General features: G+C 36.8%; 2 protein-coding genes and 1 long non-coding RNA gene across 4 annotated transcripts; 1 reads left to right on the top strand and 2 right to left on the bottom strand.

Moving 5' to 3' along the window:
* Nucleotides 1-100: 100 nt before the first annotated feature.
* Nucleotides 101-4,634, bottom strand: LOC121748208 (phosphoglycerate kinase, cytosolic-like). Its single transcript, XM_042142439.1, has 14 exons — nucleotides 4,468-4,634; nucleotides 4,330-4,376; nucleotides 3,802-4,084; nucleotides 3,355-3,698; nucleotides 3,199-3,253; nucleotides 2,888-3,124; nucleotides 2,733-2,800; nucleotides 2,205-2,450; nucleotides 1,691-1,766; nucleotides 1,460-1,536; nucleotides 1,327-1,376; nucleotides 919-1,003; nucleotides 729-827; nucleotides 101-419 (listed from the first exon to the last, which is right to left on the bottom strand). The coding sequence occupies exons 1-14, from the start codon at nucleotides 4,631-4,633 to the stop codon at nucleotides 204-206; spliced, it is 2,049 nt and encodes a 682-aa protein (XP_041998373.1). The 5' UTR covers nucleotide 4,634; the 3' UTR covers nucleotides 101-203.
* A 193-nt stretch (nucleotides 4,635-4,827) lies between these two features.
* Nucleotides 4,828-7,421, top strand: LOC121748199. Its single transcript, XM_042142430.1, has 3 exons — nucleotides 4,828-4,996; nucleotides 6,930-7,008; nucleotides 7,128-7,421. The coding sequence occupies exons 1-3, from the start codon at nucleotides 4,845-4,847 to the stop codon at nucleotides 7,191-7,193; spliced, it is 297 nt and encodes a 98-aa protein (XP_041998364.1). The 5' UTR covers nucleotides 4,828-4,844; the 3' UTR covers nucleotides 7,194-7,421.
* A 1,413-nt stretch (nucleotides 7,422-8,834) lies between these two features.
* LOC121798995 lies at nucleotides 8,835-11,619 on the bottom strand. 2 transcript variants are annotated; one of them, XR_006050130.1, is made up of 3 exons: nucleotides 10,990-11,547; nucleotides 9,818-10,892; nucleotides 8,835-9,724 (listed from the first exon to the last, which is right to left on the bottom strand). It is a non-coding gene; the product is annotated as an uncharacterized LOC121798995 (long non-coding RNA). The 2 variants fall into 2 exon arrangements; XR_006050129.1 differs by lacking the exon at nucleotides 8,835-9,724 and having other exon boundaries at nucleotides 10,686-10,892; nucleotides 10,990-11,619.
* Nucleotides 11,620-14,681: the final 3,062 nt, after the last annotated feature.

The following is a 14,681-nucleotide window of genomic DNA, read 5'->3' as shown; positions in this document are numbered from 1 at the left end:
AATAGACAATAGTTGTTCTTTCCAACATAGGGGTGAAATAAAGAAATTTGTGATTGTATATTATGAATGATATAGTAACTATATAAAGGAGATCATGGTGTAGTTTAAGGAGTTTTTTTTCACTTTATTATAATCAATTAGAAACAGCTTACAGAGAATCACAGGCCATGAAATGACCATTGCAAGCAAGGAATGCCTATGCTTCAGTCTCTGTTTTCCACTTTAGAAAGTAAGAGTCTGTACATAGGATCACCACGACCTAACACATGCCTTTCCCAATCAGATGGCACTCCAAGTGGATTCTCTTTCAGCCATCCTAATTCTTCAGTTTCCATAACTTCGAGCTGTCCCTTACCATACATCAAGAACTCTTCTTTCATTTTCTTAGCAACAGCTTCTATATCTGATTGGAGAAATACCTGCAAACAAAGCAAGGAAAATATGTAATGTTTTTTTACCAGCTGACCTTTGCTCAAGTGCTTTCTTTGTTTTAGTTATCTAATACGGAGTAAATAGTATAGAACTGCCACTTAATGGTCAAAATCGAGTCGTGTAACATTTAGCTTTGGTTGGTTAATGAGTCATTATACATATCAAAATCATCCCTTCATTCTGGTTTATAGTTACGATCCTTATCTTACACATTTAAATATGAATTAGTATCAATCAGATAATTATAATCAATTTCTAATAAAAAAAGAGGGTTGAGCATGTTAATGATTTTGCACCTGCCCACCCTGCACTAGATTATCGGCTATTGCTTCCACTAATGACCTTTGCAACATTCTCCACCGGAATTGTGGTTTGTTGAAGTCGGGGTTCGGACACTGAGATCATCACAATAAAACATAAACCTTGCTTAGTGAGAAGAAAAATCATAAAATGTTCCGGTTCATAAAAAAAAGAGTATACTATTACCTGTATTGAAACAAGAAACAAATCCCCTGGGTAACTGGAAACTATGGACCGAAAAGTTGATGTTGCATTTGTTGCAATAAAGTGCCTAAAGACAAGATATAGACCATTTAAAGCATTAATATACTCCTCAGAGGCTCAGACCTAATACCAAATCCCATGCAGCACCATGAGTATATAGTGACAGCTTCATTCTTCAGCATTCAAACTTATGAGTAGTATACAACCGAAACATCAAATTTAATTTTACTACTGCCACGACAACTTTTGTTATTTAAGAGTGTCCTATGACAGAGGATCATCCTTCATGTTCATGATTTCCACCCACAATATAGCTATGGACCAAATTTGTAACATTAAAACCGAATACACAGTGAAAGCAAATAGCCATGATGGGAGGAAGCTACATACACATTGTGGGTGCCATGTAGATGAACATCCTCTAGACAACGGACCACCAGCTGAATTGTGATCAGAGCAAACAACTGTCACGTTAGTTCAGAATCAAAATTCAACTATCAATTTCTTTACAAGAAACAACAACCTTTGCATTCATTTCGAGCCCCAGAAAGTTCATATCATTTCTTCTCCTCCCCATTCCAAACAAAAACAAGCCATTTCCTGTAGCAAGCACATAATTGGGGTTATTCTATTAGACGTATAATAGATCTAGAGGAGATCCTAACCTCAATTGCTCAAAACAGAAAAGTTCAGCAAAATAACACCATTTGAGAGCAAAAATACAATTTTCCGGCATATTAGCAAGTGATATTACCACTCCCAACATCAACAACCAGAGGTCTCATTGGATCATCATAGACAACACTCCAGTCTACCACAAAGGGATACGCCTGCAAATTCCAATGATTTTATGACTCAAAAATAAACAAGAACAGAGTAAGATCCCAAATAGTGGTAAAATAATGGAAAATCAAACTAAATTTCCTGAATGGAGGCACGAGCTTGAATAAGATAAGTTCATAGTTAAGGAGGAAGGAATAATCTATTTTCTTGATCAAAACTTTCAAAGTAACATGCTATAACAAATCTTTTGAACACCTTTTTTGTTAGATAGTGTTTTAGAACTACATGTTGAATAAATCCATGAGATGACTTTTTCAGACATACCGTGATTATTCATTCCTCTTAATTTTATTCAGGACACTTTCCACTAAGCATTTATATGGATCGTTAATCTTTCTTTCATGCAGTTTTTCCTTTATTACCAAAAGACCGTACTTGATCAGTGCATTCACTCAAAGATGGAGAAGTAGATAGTAGATACATACTCTATCCAATGCCAATAGCCCAGGAAGTTTTCCTCCTTTTAGAACCTCCCAAACAACAGCAGCACTTTTGAGAAAATTATCATGTGAATAAGACTTTGATTTCCAAAGTGATTCTTCAAATTCCATTTTTCCAACGAAAGTTACATTGCAATTGCTTAGAGTACCAAGTGCTTCTGCAAGTTTAAAAGTCCCATCTTTGTCCTGCGTTCTAGAGCTAAATCTCAATGGGCCAAGCCATGTTATTTTCTGAAGCAAATGAAAAAAAAAATGTCAAGAGAAGCTGTAAAATTCACAGGATACTACTTATGCAGGGAAAACCTAGTCATTGCATTTTGCAAGCTCAAAATATATAAACTAAGCTACTCAAAGAATCGTTAAATATAGACCATGTTTATCAGTACAGAGCCATCACTCTAACTGGTGTGAATCATCTATCAGATATCTCATCTCCGCTTCAGAAAAATAGCTACAGTGGATTGCAACATAAAATGCGTAGTTGAAAGAAAAGATATTCTGTAACATTAGCACCTTGCTCACTGAAAGAAAATATGCCATCTCTTCTAATGATCTTGGTCCAATATCAACAGGTTGCCAACCTGAAACCACACAAAGTCTCATTAAATTATAGGATGCCCTTCACACACACAAAGAGAAAGCCAGCGAGGTGCTTCTCAATAACTTACCTTCAGGGATAGAATGAACAGAAGCTATCTGAATCTTCTCTGACACATCATCTGTGATGCACCAAACATCTTGAGGCAGAATAACTGCAATATTTCTAGATTTTGCAAACTCCATTATCCTAGCAGCTTCTTCTAGAGCTCCAGTTTCTACCAGTTTCATCGGAACGGGTGTTCCTAGAGCATGCATTATTTGAAAAGCCATATTTCCAACAAAGACTAAACCATCACATGTATTTTCTTCTTCCCCTCCCTTCCTTCCCCCTATCCCTTTTATCAACATCTCTCCATTTCTCCCTACTTCCCAATTGAACTAGATACTAAAGACTGCAAGGCTGCAGCTTTGTCTGCCAGTTTGCTTCCACCTATCTGTGCATGAAACGTTGAAGCCCTATGACTATTATAGAAGAAGGTTTAGAAGATATATGCAATTCTAGATACATTTGTTTAAGTTGAGAATATGACATTACAACAGCCATATAGGGCCTTTCACTGATTTTGATGATTTCCTTCAGCTTATATTGGCCCTCCTCAAAGTAAAACCCAGCGATGCAGGCATTGCAAAATTTAGCAGCACCAACTGTAGAAGCAAGAACTTTATGAGACTCCGAAAAGGCATCATTCACAATTATATCAACCCCAGAAGTAAGTTCTTTGGCAAACTCTGAACAGTTTGCTCTTTCCCCCTTGAAGCAGAAAAGATTCTCAACCAAAAGAATGCCGGGTTTTTTAATATCATCCGCATGTAAATGCATGAACCCTGAAACATGTTTCACCAGAACAACTTCAAGTTCAAGCATGGATGACAGGAAATCTGCAGCACACAGAAACATTCAACAAACGATGACTTGAGATTAAATTGTAACGCAAAACCTATGATGACCATTCACATTCACCTAGTAGAATTAGATGCGCACCTGCAACAGATTTTGTCGAGAGACTTCCTTCCATATTGAACTTAGGATTTGCACTTTCATTCCAGCTACCCACAAGAAAAACTTTTGCCCTTGAATTATACAAGTACCTAATGGTGAAGAAAGCACTTTCTGGCAATGGTTTATGTTCCTTCATCCCTTGAAGTAAGATCAGTGTATCAAACCTGACCATGACAACTTTTCCAAATAGCTCATTTCTTGGGAAGTTCCTCAGGAATTGTACATTCGGAAACACAGCAAATTTTCCGGAGTCATAATAATAATCCTAGAGAATGATGATAAAAAAAAAAATTATTTTTGAGTCTACACCATCAAGCTCCATCATAATCCATTTTCTTTCTTTGTGGGATGCAGGGGTTTAGGGGTGCTATTTTAACAACAACTAACTGATAAAATAGCCAACTTTTCTTTCTTCATTATATTTTGTATACGGTACAGTATACAGTTTATTTTGCAGAATAAGCAATTAAAAAAACTTTACTAAGTAATAACCAGCATGAGTCTATGTACCTCTTGTGCAAGTGAATGCTCAGTCTGATCAACCAGCTCTGTAAGTACTAATAATAGAAAATATAAAGGCGGTTAATAATTTGTTTTTGTTTCAGTGAATTCCAGTGATGAATTCACACGAATGCATAACGAGAAAACCTGGGGCTGGGGATGTAGAGAGATGAATGCTGCGTCTCCTTTTGGTATGCAGACTGAGATTTCTGGGATGAGAGCATGACTTACCCGGCGGGGCTTTCAGAGAATTGGAAGCAACAATTGGGCAATTAAAGTAGATATTTATTCGACGAAGATCGACTACTTCCATTTTTGCAACGAAACAGACTCAAACTCCTATCCTCTCTCCGTAGCTTCTATTGTACCGTATTTTTTTAATTCTAAGTTGATATAAAAATCATAAATAGTAATTCTTTAAAATAATTAATTATGGGAAGGCGAAAAGAAAAGGTAATTTAAAAAGCCCTAAACTGATAAAGGGATAGATTAGGATAAGGAAGAGAGGGTGAGGAGAAATAGAAATGGAGAAGTACTTCGGAAACGCTTATCGGGGCGACCCGGGAGTTCCTCACGCTGATCCGGAAAGGTTCGTGAACATATGGATCGGGTCCGCCGCCTTCTCCGCCCTTACCTGGGTTAACCCTTACATGTGGACTCTCTCCAACCAATTCAAGTATTTCTTCCACACTTACACTAGTTTTTCTATCAATGTCTCTCTGTAACTATGCATTTTTCTTTTTATCATGTGGTTATGCATTGTAGGTTGTTATGTCATCTATGTATGTGTTGTTTGTGTTCTCTGGCTACTGAATTGTGCATAATTCTGGTTGATTGATGGATTTTAATGCTGTGTTTACATCAAAATCTGTAGGATATTATGTGAAATGTTAGCTGATATTCTCACAATACAAAATGCACAATGTTTTCCAACTTATTTTTCACCAAATGTCTTTTTATCAACCGTTATTATTGTATGAATAAATGGGAAAACAAGTACTCCATTGTTAAACTTCATTGTCTTTCTATCAGTACAGTGCTACAACTTGCTATACATTGAAGATGACATCATAAATGGATGAATTACTCTTTACTGTTGCGCTTTGAGCCTTTCCTGTATCAACATCTTATTCTTGTTAGCACAGCTTGCTTATTCCATACATGAACATCTATGTATCTCCATCCATTGTTGGATAGTTCTTGGATGGGGCTTTATGTCCTGCATTTTATATCAAGCACTTTGGTTATTTTTTACTGTAATTTTCCCAACTCCAAAGTCCATAAATTTGACCTTGAATTTGGAATGCTTGCATGAATGTGCCTTAATTAGCATCTCAAGTGTGTAACAGTTCCAATTAAGTTGAGACTTTGAGTTTAATGTAGTTATGGTGAGAGCTTGGAGGCTCACTACTTCTAAAACATACTGATAATCCCAGTCTGGGTGGTTCGGTTGGTTTGGTGGTTTAGTTGTCATTTCATTTTCAGATTGATTTGGTGTCAGCTGGATTATTGATTCTCTGATTACCCAGTCATTTGTACTCCGTATCTTCCTTTAGATGTTACTAGAATAGAAAAGGGCATTCTGTTTCCTATTAGTCTTTGCTTCATCTTACATGTTGCTCTGATACAAGCAAACACTTTTTATCTCTTCCATTTTGACCATTGTTATTAAATATCTGCCATTGCACCACACGTGACGATGTGTGGCAAATTTTGATGCCTGGCCACCATGTCTGTGTCGCCGTGGTGGTTATGGCGGTCGTTTTGTTATTTTCAGCCCATTAAACTGCAACCAGACCCCTTTTACCAATTTAAAATAGAGTTTTTAGTCTCCAAAACAGTAAAACCTGAAACCTCATCTCTGTCTCCCTCTCAAACCCTATCCATGCTGCTCAGTAACTCACTAACTAGTAATTATGTATGCTATTTTGTTGTAAATTACATTTGTTATAACTAGTGAATAGTTTCTGCAACTTCAAAGCCAAACTTGTAACTTGTTATACAAAAAATTTGTAACTGTAACAGTGTAACTTCAAACTATAAAGAATATGATATAGTAAAACAATATGATGCAGATTGCAGTAACAATATGATCCAGTAAAATAATATAATGCTGTAAAACAACATTTCTGTAACAATATGACTTCAATATGTTGACTTGTTGAGGATGACTATATTGAGGTTAATGAAGATTGAGGATTTGAATATAGACATAATATGTGGAGTATTGATGTATGACTGTACACTTTAACTATTTTGCTAAGGCCTCAATTATTAGACATATTATGTAATTGTTTGTCTTTATGTATTAATTGTTGTTATAAGGTTTGAGATATTATGTTTTTATCATTTTCTAAACTTTTGCATTTTATATTTCATATTTTTTATATACTTATGTTAATAATATTATTATTTATTTATTATCGACCGCCATATTCCGCCATGCCGACTGCCATAACCTTGTGGCAGGTTTTTGGTCGACTGCCATATGCCATTAATTACATCTATTTTGACTTGCTACTTCAATTTCTTTGAGGTTCACTTTCTTGCTGTTTTTGCATCTTTATGGATCGTTTTAGTTCATGTGCACATTTTCTTTAACAATGCAGCTGGCATGACAAGGCAATGCTTTTTGAACAATATCACTGGAAGAAAGCGCGCGCCAAGAATCAACCATATCAATTCCAGGTACTTCCTTCTCAAAGTTTCAGACGTAAACAATGTCTGGGAACTCATACTGCTACATTTGGCTTCTGCACCTCTCTAGCCTGTTGTTTCTTACATATGATTTTGATTTTCTTCAACAGTGGAATCAAATGGACAAAAAAGTGCGAGACTCGTACTACTTCAACTGGCCTGTCTACTTCCCATAGTCTTCTTCAGTACCATATGCTCTTCTTCTTTACTGGAGGTTACTATCTTAGAGAAGTAGGCATAAAATCTCCCTCCTTTTAAAAGAATACAACTGTAGTCCGGATCATTGTCTTGTTAAATCCCCTTTTTAAACTAAATTCTTATTTGGTGTCTGGTTATGGTTCCATCAACTTTATGCTACATCCAATCTTTAGCCATTAATACAACCTGGATTCTATATTCTGCTATGTATGTCTCCCTTGTTCCTGTCTAATTTAAGAAATGGCCTATAAGAGCCCGAAACAATTCACATACCATGACCATCAACCAAGATGGGCTGGAACTCTTGATAGTACTATAATCTGTGATGGGGTTCGATTTGTTATACAAGATGAGTGTGTGTGGTGTGTGCGCTATGTGTGCAATTTTATAGTAACTATATAGAATTCCAAATATCTACTTTGGATATTGAAATTGTAGAATTGAGAGGATTTGATTATTTGAAGTTGTTATTTAATTTCAAACTCAAATATTTTGTGGTACCAAATAGGATTAGAATGGAATTCAAGACTCCAATTTTACATCCTCGATTCCATGGTACCAAATAAAATCTAAAAAAAATTAAAATATTTGACATTTGCAAAAAGAATGAAATGAATCGTAATAGCTAAACAAATGACTAACATGATTCGTAGTCTCTTCACTACAATAATTACAATGCTAAATTATTGTGATAAAAAAATGTGCAGTAGGAGTATAACGCAAGTTTTTAAAATTCATGGGGCCTGGGTGAATAGAAATCTTTTCTTTATTCGCTATAGAAGATTGGTTCTTTGTTAAAGACCTAAATCTCTAACGAAGCAGCAGAACTGAAAATAAAGACAAGTACGAACAATCCGGCGCCCGTGAGGGTCGACGGAGATAAGAATCTGGGCGGCCGTGCGCGCTAATTCCCCGTCGGGCAGCGGCTGCAGATTGATTGCTTAACACGCAAGTATTAGGGCAAAAAGTATATTGATTGCTTCTTGAGAAACAGAGTTTGACCCTATTTATAATTCTAAAACCTCAGGGTTGGTTCGACCTAACGTAGACATTCGGGAAAGAATCAACAAAGAAAATCCGAATGGAGCTTATAATTTCTTGACTCAACGATAAATAAAAATAACCATAATTGTCTTCCAAAATTAAAACAAACACGGAATAAATAAAGCAATAACTAATAATCCAATTACGCCCCTATTTGGCAACGTAGCGCTGGAACTTCTCTGGCGGTTTGAGCTGCGCGGGAGGCCTCAGGTTCCTCGCCTCGGCCACTGTCTCTTTCCTTGGCTCAACCACCGTTGCTGTCTCCTCTTCCACGACTGCCCTTGTTGCCTCTTCCGTGGTTGCTGCGGTGTTGAGCTCCTCCGGCTGGTTAGGAACGATCGTATCATTCTTGTATGAACAAATACACAGATTTGTTTTTGTATAAGTAAATTCAATATGATGATATTACTATTTACTTGTTGGATTCAGTCAAAACACTACTACTCTACTGGCATCATCTTCTTAATTTTTGAGTTGGTTGAAGAATGGAGATGTTTTTCAGTACAATGGTACAGATTGAATTAAAAAGGAAGGTTTTGAATATAATAGAGTACTACGTAAATTTCTTAATTGATTATTTGTACGCACCGATTGATAACTAGAACTAGAAAACCTTGGACAAGATACACATGCAAATCCTTGAAAAATACGTAGATAACAATCTCTTCACTTCCTCCCAATTACAGACTGAAGAGATTATGTGTGCATGGAATGACGAGAATGCCCATCTGTCCAAAACCGAACTCTTGCTCCGCTTGCTCTAACAGCTTCAGAAATCGAGGGTCGGATAGGTAACTCAGCTCCACAACTGACCTCCTCAAAGTGTCATCATCAAGTGTATGGACTGCAAATTGGCCCTCCTTAACATCTACGGGCAAGGCATCGTCTTCTTCTCTAACATCTTGATCAAGCAGATTATCATACCGTGTAAGGAATGTCCTCAGCATTCCCCTCATAAGCTTGAGGATCACCAACTCTCCTTTCATGATCCAGTAAGAGAAGATGTTGGGTAGCTAAAAAGATGATGCAACATGAGATCTGGTTTCAGAAAGATGTATGCAATCATGGATTCATGTGCACCAGAAAACCTAAGTTGGAGACGGGGACCCTGACTTATGCCCGTTCAACTGATTCCATATCTTTGTACAATTGAACTACTCCACAAAAGTTAGTGCTACCAGAACTCCATTTACTTTTAAAAACGACTATCAAGCTCAAAGCCACAAACTCTCCCTGGGAGAAGATTGCAGCAATCCCAGAAGAGTAACGGAGTCAATGATTTAATTAATCAATGATAATCAAATGAAACTCACACGGACTGGGAAGGGAAATGCATACGGACTGGGATTCAAAACATCCCATCACCTAAATATGGAGCAGCAAATCGCTTGATGCAGATATTCTGTGTTCCAACACTAGCACAATCTAAGCACCAGTTCAAATATATCCAAATAGCTGACTGATTCTGCAACAAAGCAAACTAACTTGACAATCTTGTTCCAGTCGACCTAATATACAAAACCACAATAGATGAGGTATTCTTAGTCAATAAATTCACCTAGGCAGAGAATGAGGACCTGGGAAGAGTGCTGGGAAGAAGCAGTGTAGGATCGAAAAGGATAACAAAGGTGGCTGGAAGAAAACTATTGTTGCCTGGCTGGAGGTGGGGGTAGAAGAAGAGAGTCAGGTAGGGTGGAGACACTGAAGCCTTTGAAGAACATGATTGTGAGTTAGGGTTTCAACTTTCCTCTAAGATAGTATATTAATGGTATATATAAATACTGCTGTATACAAAATTATGATGTTTGCCATAATTTTTGGTATATAACAAATTTGCAGTATGCGCCAATACACAACAGTATATGAAACAAAAAAATGAGACAAGGAGTGTGTCAAGAAGTCATTCGAAATCATGGCATACTGTTTAGATCCCATAATAAATGTTTAGATCAATTCTCATTTAAAATAAGTTATGGAAGCTATGCTTGGAATTAATTAGGATAGCCAGAGATGGTGGAATTAGGAGAAATAAAGGAGAAATTATGAGTGAATTTGAAGATAAATTATGAGAGAAAATATAATGACTTAAATGTGCTAATGGAATTTTTCAATGTTCCTTTATACTAGTACTATTAGTTTCCTAAGGAAGGGAACAGTCAAATGGAGTTAGGCAAACACTGCAATGCCACATATTTCCAAAACAGTATTCGTAGATGTTATTGCATCCTCGGAGATACAGGAAGCGAATAGCCAATCTGTAGCACTTAAAGAAACAAGTAATACTGGAAACAAACCAACTCTAAACCATTGATTCTAATATGAGCCTGAAATCGTATTTTCTACAAACATCGTACAGCGGAATAAAATAAAATCAAAAATCAAAAGCAATAACCACCAATTTTACGTATAATGAAACAGAGTAGGCATTAATCCATAAAAAAAACATTAATTCATACGTTCAACTGGTTTATATCCGAATGCAGGGTAGCAAAGTAGTGTTGCAAATTGAGATTATCCAAAACGAAATTAACACCAAACTTAACTAGAAAATATTATAAATGGACAAACTACTTGGATCTCTGCCTCATCTTTCGGCGCTTCCTCTTCAATCTCCTCATACGCTTCTTCTTCCACTGTTGAAATTAATCCAAAAAGTTTTAATAAATGCATCACAAAATCATGAATTGTGTGATAAAAACATAAATTGAATAGCGGATTGAGAAGTAATACCTTGGCTCTCATAGTGAGTGAGAAATCTTTCTCAGCCTACGGCGCTTCCTTGCTTGCTGTGTAACACTGAAAAAAGGCGTAGGTTTTGAGCTCCTTTAATGGGAGTACCAATTTTAGGTTGAAAATACTTGGGCTAGGCTTTTCAGATTTGGGCTTTCATCAATTTTAAAAGCTCAGCATTCAGCCCAGTTAGAAATAAAGCCTCTCCTTAAAATTTACAGAAACAAAAGAGTACATAATTTCTTCAATAAATTGATTTCAATTGCGATGCCTTGAAGGTTTCAAGGAGATAAGGCAGCGATGAGGTGAACGAGGTCGGAGCAGAGGAGTAAGAGGAGAAGGAGAAAGATGAGAAGAACGACGAAGCGAAAGAGAAGAAAAAAGAAGAGGAGGAAGATGATGCAGTAGAGGAAGAGGAAGAGGAAGGTGGGGGAATCATCCACCACGTACACAAGCATCGTGATTTGTGTGTAGTTGCTCCAAAAATGTACTCCAAATTATTTTGTTTGTTGAAGTCATTTTCAGTTTGAAATATTTATCACCAAATCGAGTGTTCTAGATTTGGTGGGAAATCTGAGATAAGTCTTGCAACTGTCTTCGTTTCATTAGTGCTCTCGACTGTGGCGATTAAAAGCACGTAACTTTGATACCTCACCTCCCAAAAAACATGTATTCTTTCCTTTTCTTTCTCATAAGCATTTTACAAATTTCAAAATTCTTATCTTTTTTTGTTGAGGATGGACAAATTCTCCACTAACAATAATTTAATTAGTTTTTCTTTCTATTTTTAACTTATTTTTTAAATTCTGTATTAAAATTTATACTCAATCCAAATGTATATTCTTGTGAGACAGTCACAAAGAAACTAGTACTTCACTCAAAACTCAAATAATTTTTTTCGTATTCTCCTTTAAATGTTGGTCGCATTTATTAAGGTTATAGAATTAAAAAATTTCCATGAATTTGATTTTCCTAAATTAAATTCAAACTCGGCATGTTAAATTATGTATAGTAGGTGCATAAATCGTCAATATAAGAAATATTATTTCGTGCATTGAATTTATAAATTTCTCTCAAATTTAGTCAAAATTACAAATAGTGTGATATAACGAAATTCACTCCAAAGGCAAAAGATCATACTTTTTGCCATCAAATTTTAAATTACTAGTACTCATAGAATACTAAAGGTCACTCGAAATTTGCAATTTTAAGAATCAATATCCTATATAATAATTGACATCACTTTACTAGAAGTAGAAAAGTTAACATCGCATTCTTAACGATTTTTTTTAAAGAATATAATTATGATTTATGAGAGGTAGTGACTGAAGACTTAGTTGGAGCCAAGTAAAAGTAACAAAAAATTAATGAGTATCGATAGAATGTTGAACTATAGGGAAATTCATAAATAAAATGTTAAAATTATTAGTTGTAAATATATTATATTAATAATAATGAGGAACCAACATTTTTAGTCCTTATAATTTGCCATTTATACAATTGCGTGCGGTTAAGAATTATTAGTTGTAAATATATTATATTAATAATAATGAGGAACCAACATTTTTAGTCCTTATAATTTGCCATTTATACACTTGCGTGCGGTCCCTTAATTTTTTAAAGAGTGAACTACATAAATGGTACATGATCTTTTATAAATGCTATATGATCTTTCACTTTCGCATATAAATGGTATCTGATCTTTATTTTATATCATTTTTTGTATCTATAAATAACATTTTTGGTACCGGATAAGGTTTTCACCCCAAAATGCCCCTAAACAAATACATTTTGCCATTTGTATCATGGAGGATTTTTTGGTCATACACAAAACTAGTACCAAAAGTGATATTATAAGAGCATCCGCAACGGTGTCCGTCCGTGCCAGCGGCGCGGCACCGCCTACTCGCCGTTGCGCTCTTGCCGCTGGCGCGGCTCTGCTCGATGCATCTAGCACGTCCGTGCCAGCGAGCAGCTGACGTGGCGTGTTCTGATTGGTCAATGACATTTCCGTTGGAAATTCATTTTTTTTAAAAATATAAAATAATACCACAAATTTAAAAAAAATATTTTCAAATTCCCAGAAATATGGCAGCTTTTTTTACCGTTTTTATGGAATTTTTTTGATTTTTTTATTTTTTTATTCCCAAAATCATCTAAAAATACACACATTTATCATCCATTTTTCACATCAAATCATCTCTCATTCATATTTTTTCATACAACTTATCTACATCTTCCTCCCTCACTCAAACTCTCTCAAATGGATTTCACCAATCTCATTGCGGAAGCGGAGCGCGAAAAACATTAATACTATGAACAATATCGTGCCGCCTATGAAGCCTATCTCACCACGAATACCACCGCCCCTCCTCCTATACCAACTAGATCAACTTGCCGCTACATCCATCGTGACCGGGAGGTAGCCAACGAAAGGCTCGTTGCCGACTATTTTTCCGACCAGCCGCGGTTTCTGGAAGATTACTTTCGGCGTCGTTTTCGCATGTCAAAACGCTTGTTTACGCGTATTGTCAACATTATCCGCCCGTGTTGAATACTTTCAAACAAGTACAGACGCAACCGGTCTGCAAAGTCTCTCGGCATTGTAGAAGTGTACGTGTGCCATCCGACAACTTGCTACTGGGCAAACGGCAGACCTCTTCGACGAGTATTTGCATGTCGGTGAGTCAACTGGAATCCTTTGCCTTAAAATTTTTTGCGACGGCGTTCGTTCAGCTTTCGGTGAGGAATTCCTTCTGGCACCCACCACCGATGATTGCCAACGGTTGTTTCGTCTTCACGAAACAATCCATGGTTTTCCCGGTATGCTTGGCAGCATTGGCTGCATGCATTGGAGGTGGAAGAATTGCCCGACTCCATGGAGGGGCAACACTTAAGAGGTCACAAAGGCGGCGGCCCAACACTTATCCTTGAAGCGGTCGCCGACTACCGCCTATGGATTTGGCATGCATATTTTTGTATTGCCGGATCAAATAACGACTTGAACGTGCTCTATTCTTCACCACTCTTCAATGATGTTTTGAATGGTGTAGCACCGGCGATCGACTTCACCGTCAACAGAAATGCATACCACATGGGTTACTATCTCGCCGATGGTATCTACCCAAGGTGGTCGACTTTCGTGAAGACGCTCAGCAACCCGTAACGTAAGACCCGAGACGGGTTCTTTTTGCGCAGCATCAAGAGTCCGCTCGGAAAGACGCCGAAAGAGCTGTTGGAGTCCTTCAAGCCCGATTCAACATTGTGAAGGCCCCGTCTAGGCTGTGGTACGTGAAAAATATCGCCGACATCATGTACACGTGCATTATCTTGCACAACATGATTATAGCTGACGAATGACCGATGGCGGCTAGCTTTTACGACAATGATGAAGCCGGAAGCTCAACCGCGAGGTCTCCCCCACGCCGAGGTGTGCATACGACGGTGGGCGAGATGATCGAAACAAGGAACACAATGCGCGATACCCGAGCCCACATTGAGCTACAAGAAGACCTAATCAAACACATTTGAGCGAAATTCGGCCACGAGTAGTGGGTTTTTTTTTAATTTTATGAATTTAATTATATAATTTTTAATTTTTAGGATTTTAATTATGTACTTTTTAATTTTTAGGATTTTAATTGTGTAATTTTTAATTTTTTTATAATTTGTAATAGAATTCGGATATTTTT

This window comes from Salvia splendens, chromosome 1 (genome assembly GCF_004379255.2).
Source record: "Salvia splendens isolate huo1 chromosome 1, SspV2, whole genome shotgun sequence".
NCBI lineage: Eukaryota > Viridiplantae > Streptophyta > Magnoliopsida > Lamiales > Lamiaceae > Salvia > Salvia splendens.
Note: the sequence above shows the minus strand (reverse complement) of the source record. Positions and strands in the feature narration are given on the sequence as shown.

Coding starts and splice junctions, on each gene's coding strand:
- LOC121748199 (XM_042142430.1), top strand. CDS start 4,845: ATGGAGAAGTACTTCGGAAACGCTTATCGGGGCGACCCGGGAGTTCCT. Junction 4,997..6,929: donor ACTCTCTCCAACCAATTCAA/GTATTTCTTCCA, acceptor TTAACAATGCAG/CTGGCATGACAAGGCAATGC. Junction 7,009..7,127: donor ATCAACCATATCAATTCCAG/GTACTTCCTTCT, acceptor TTTCTTCAACAG/TGGAATCAAATGGACAAAAA.
- LOC121748208 (XM_042142439.1), bottom strand. CDS start 4,633: ATGGAAGTAGTCGATCTTCGTCGAATAAATATCTACTTTAATTGCCCA. Junction 2,451..2,732: donor ATTTTCTTTCAGTGAGCAAG/GTGCTAATGTTA, acceptor CATTTGCTTCAG/AAAATAACATGGCTTGGCCC. Junction 1,537..1,690: donor GGTTGTTGATGTTGGGAGTG/GTAATATCACTT, acceptor TGCTTGCTACAG/GAAATGGCTTGTTTTTGTTT.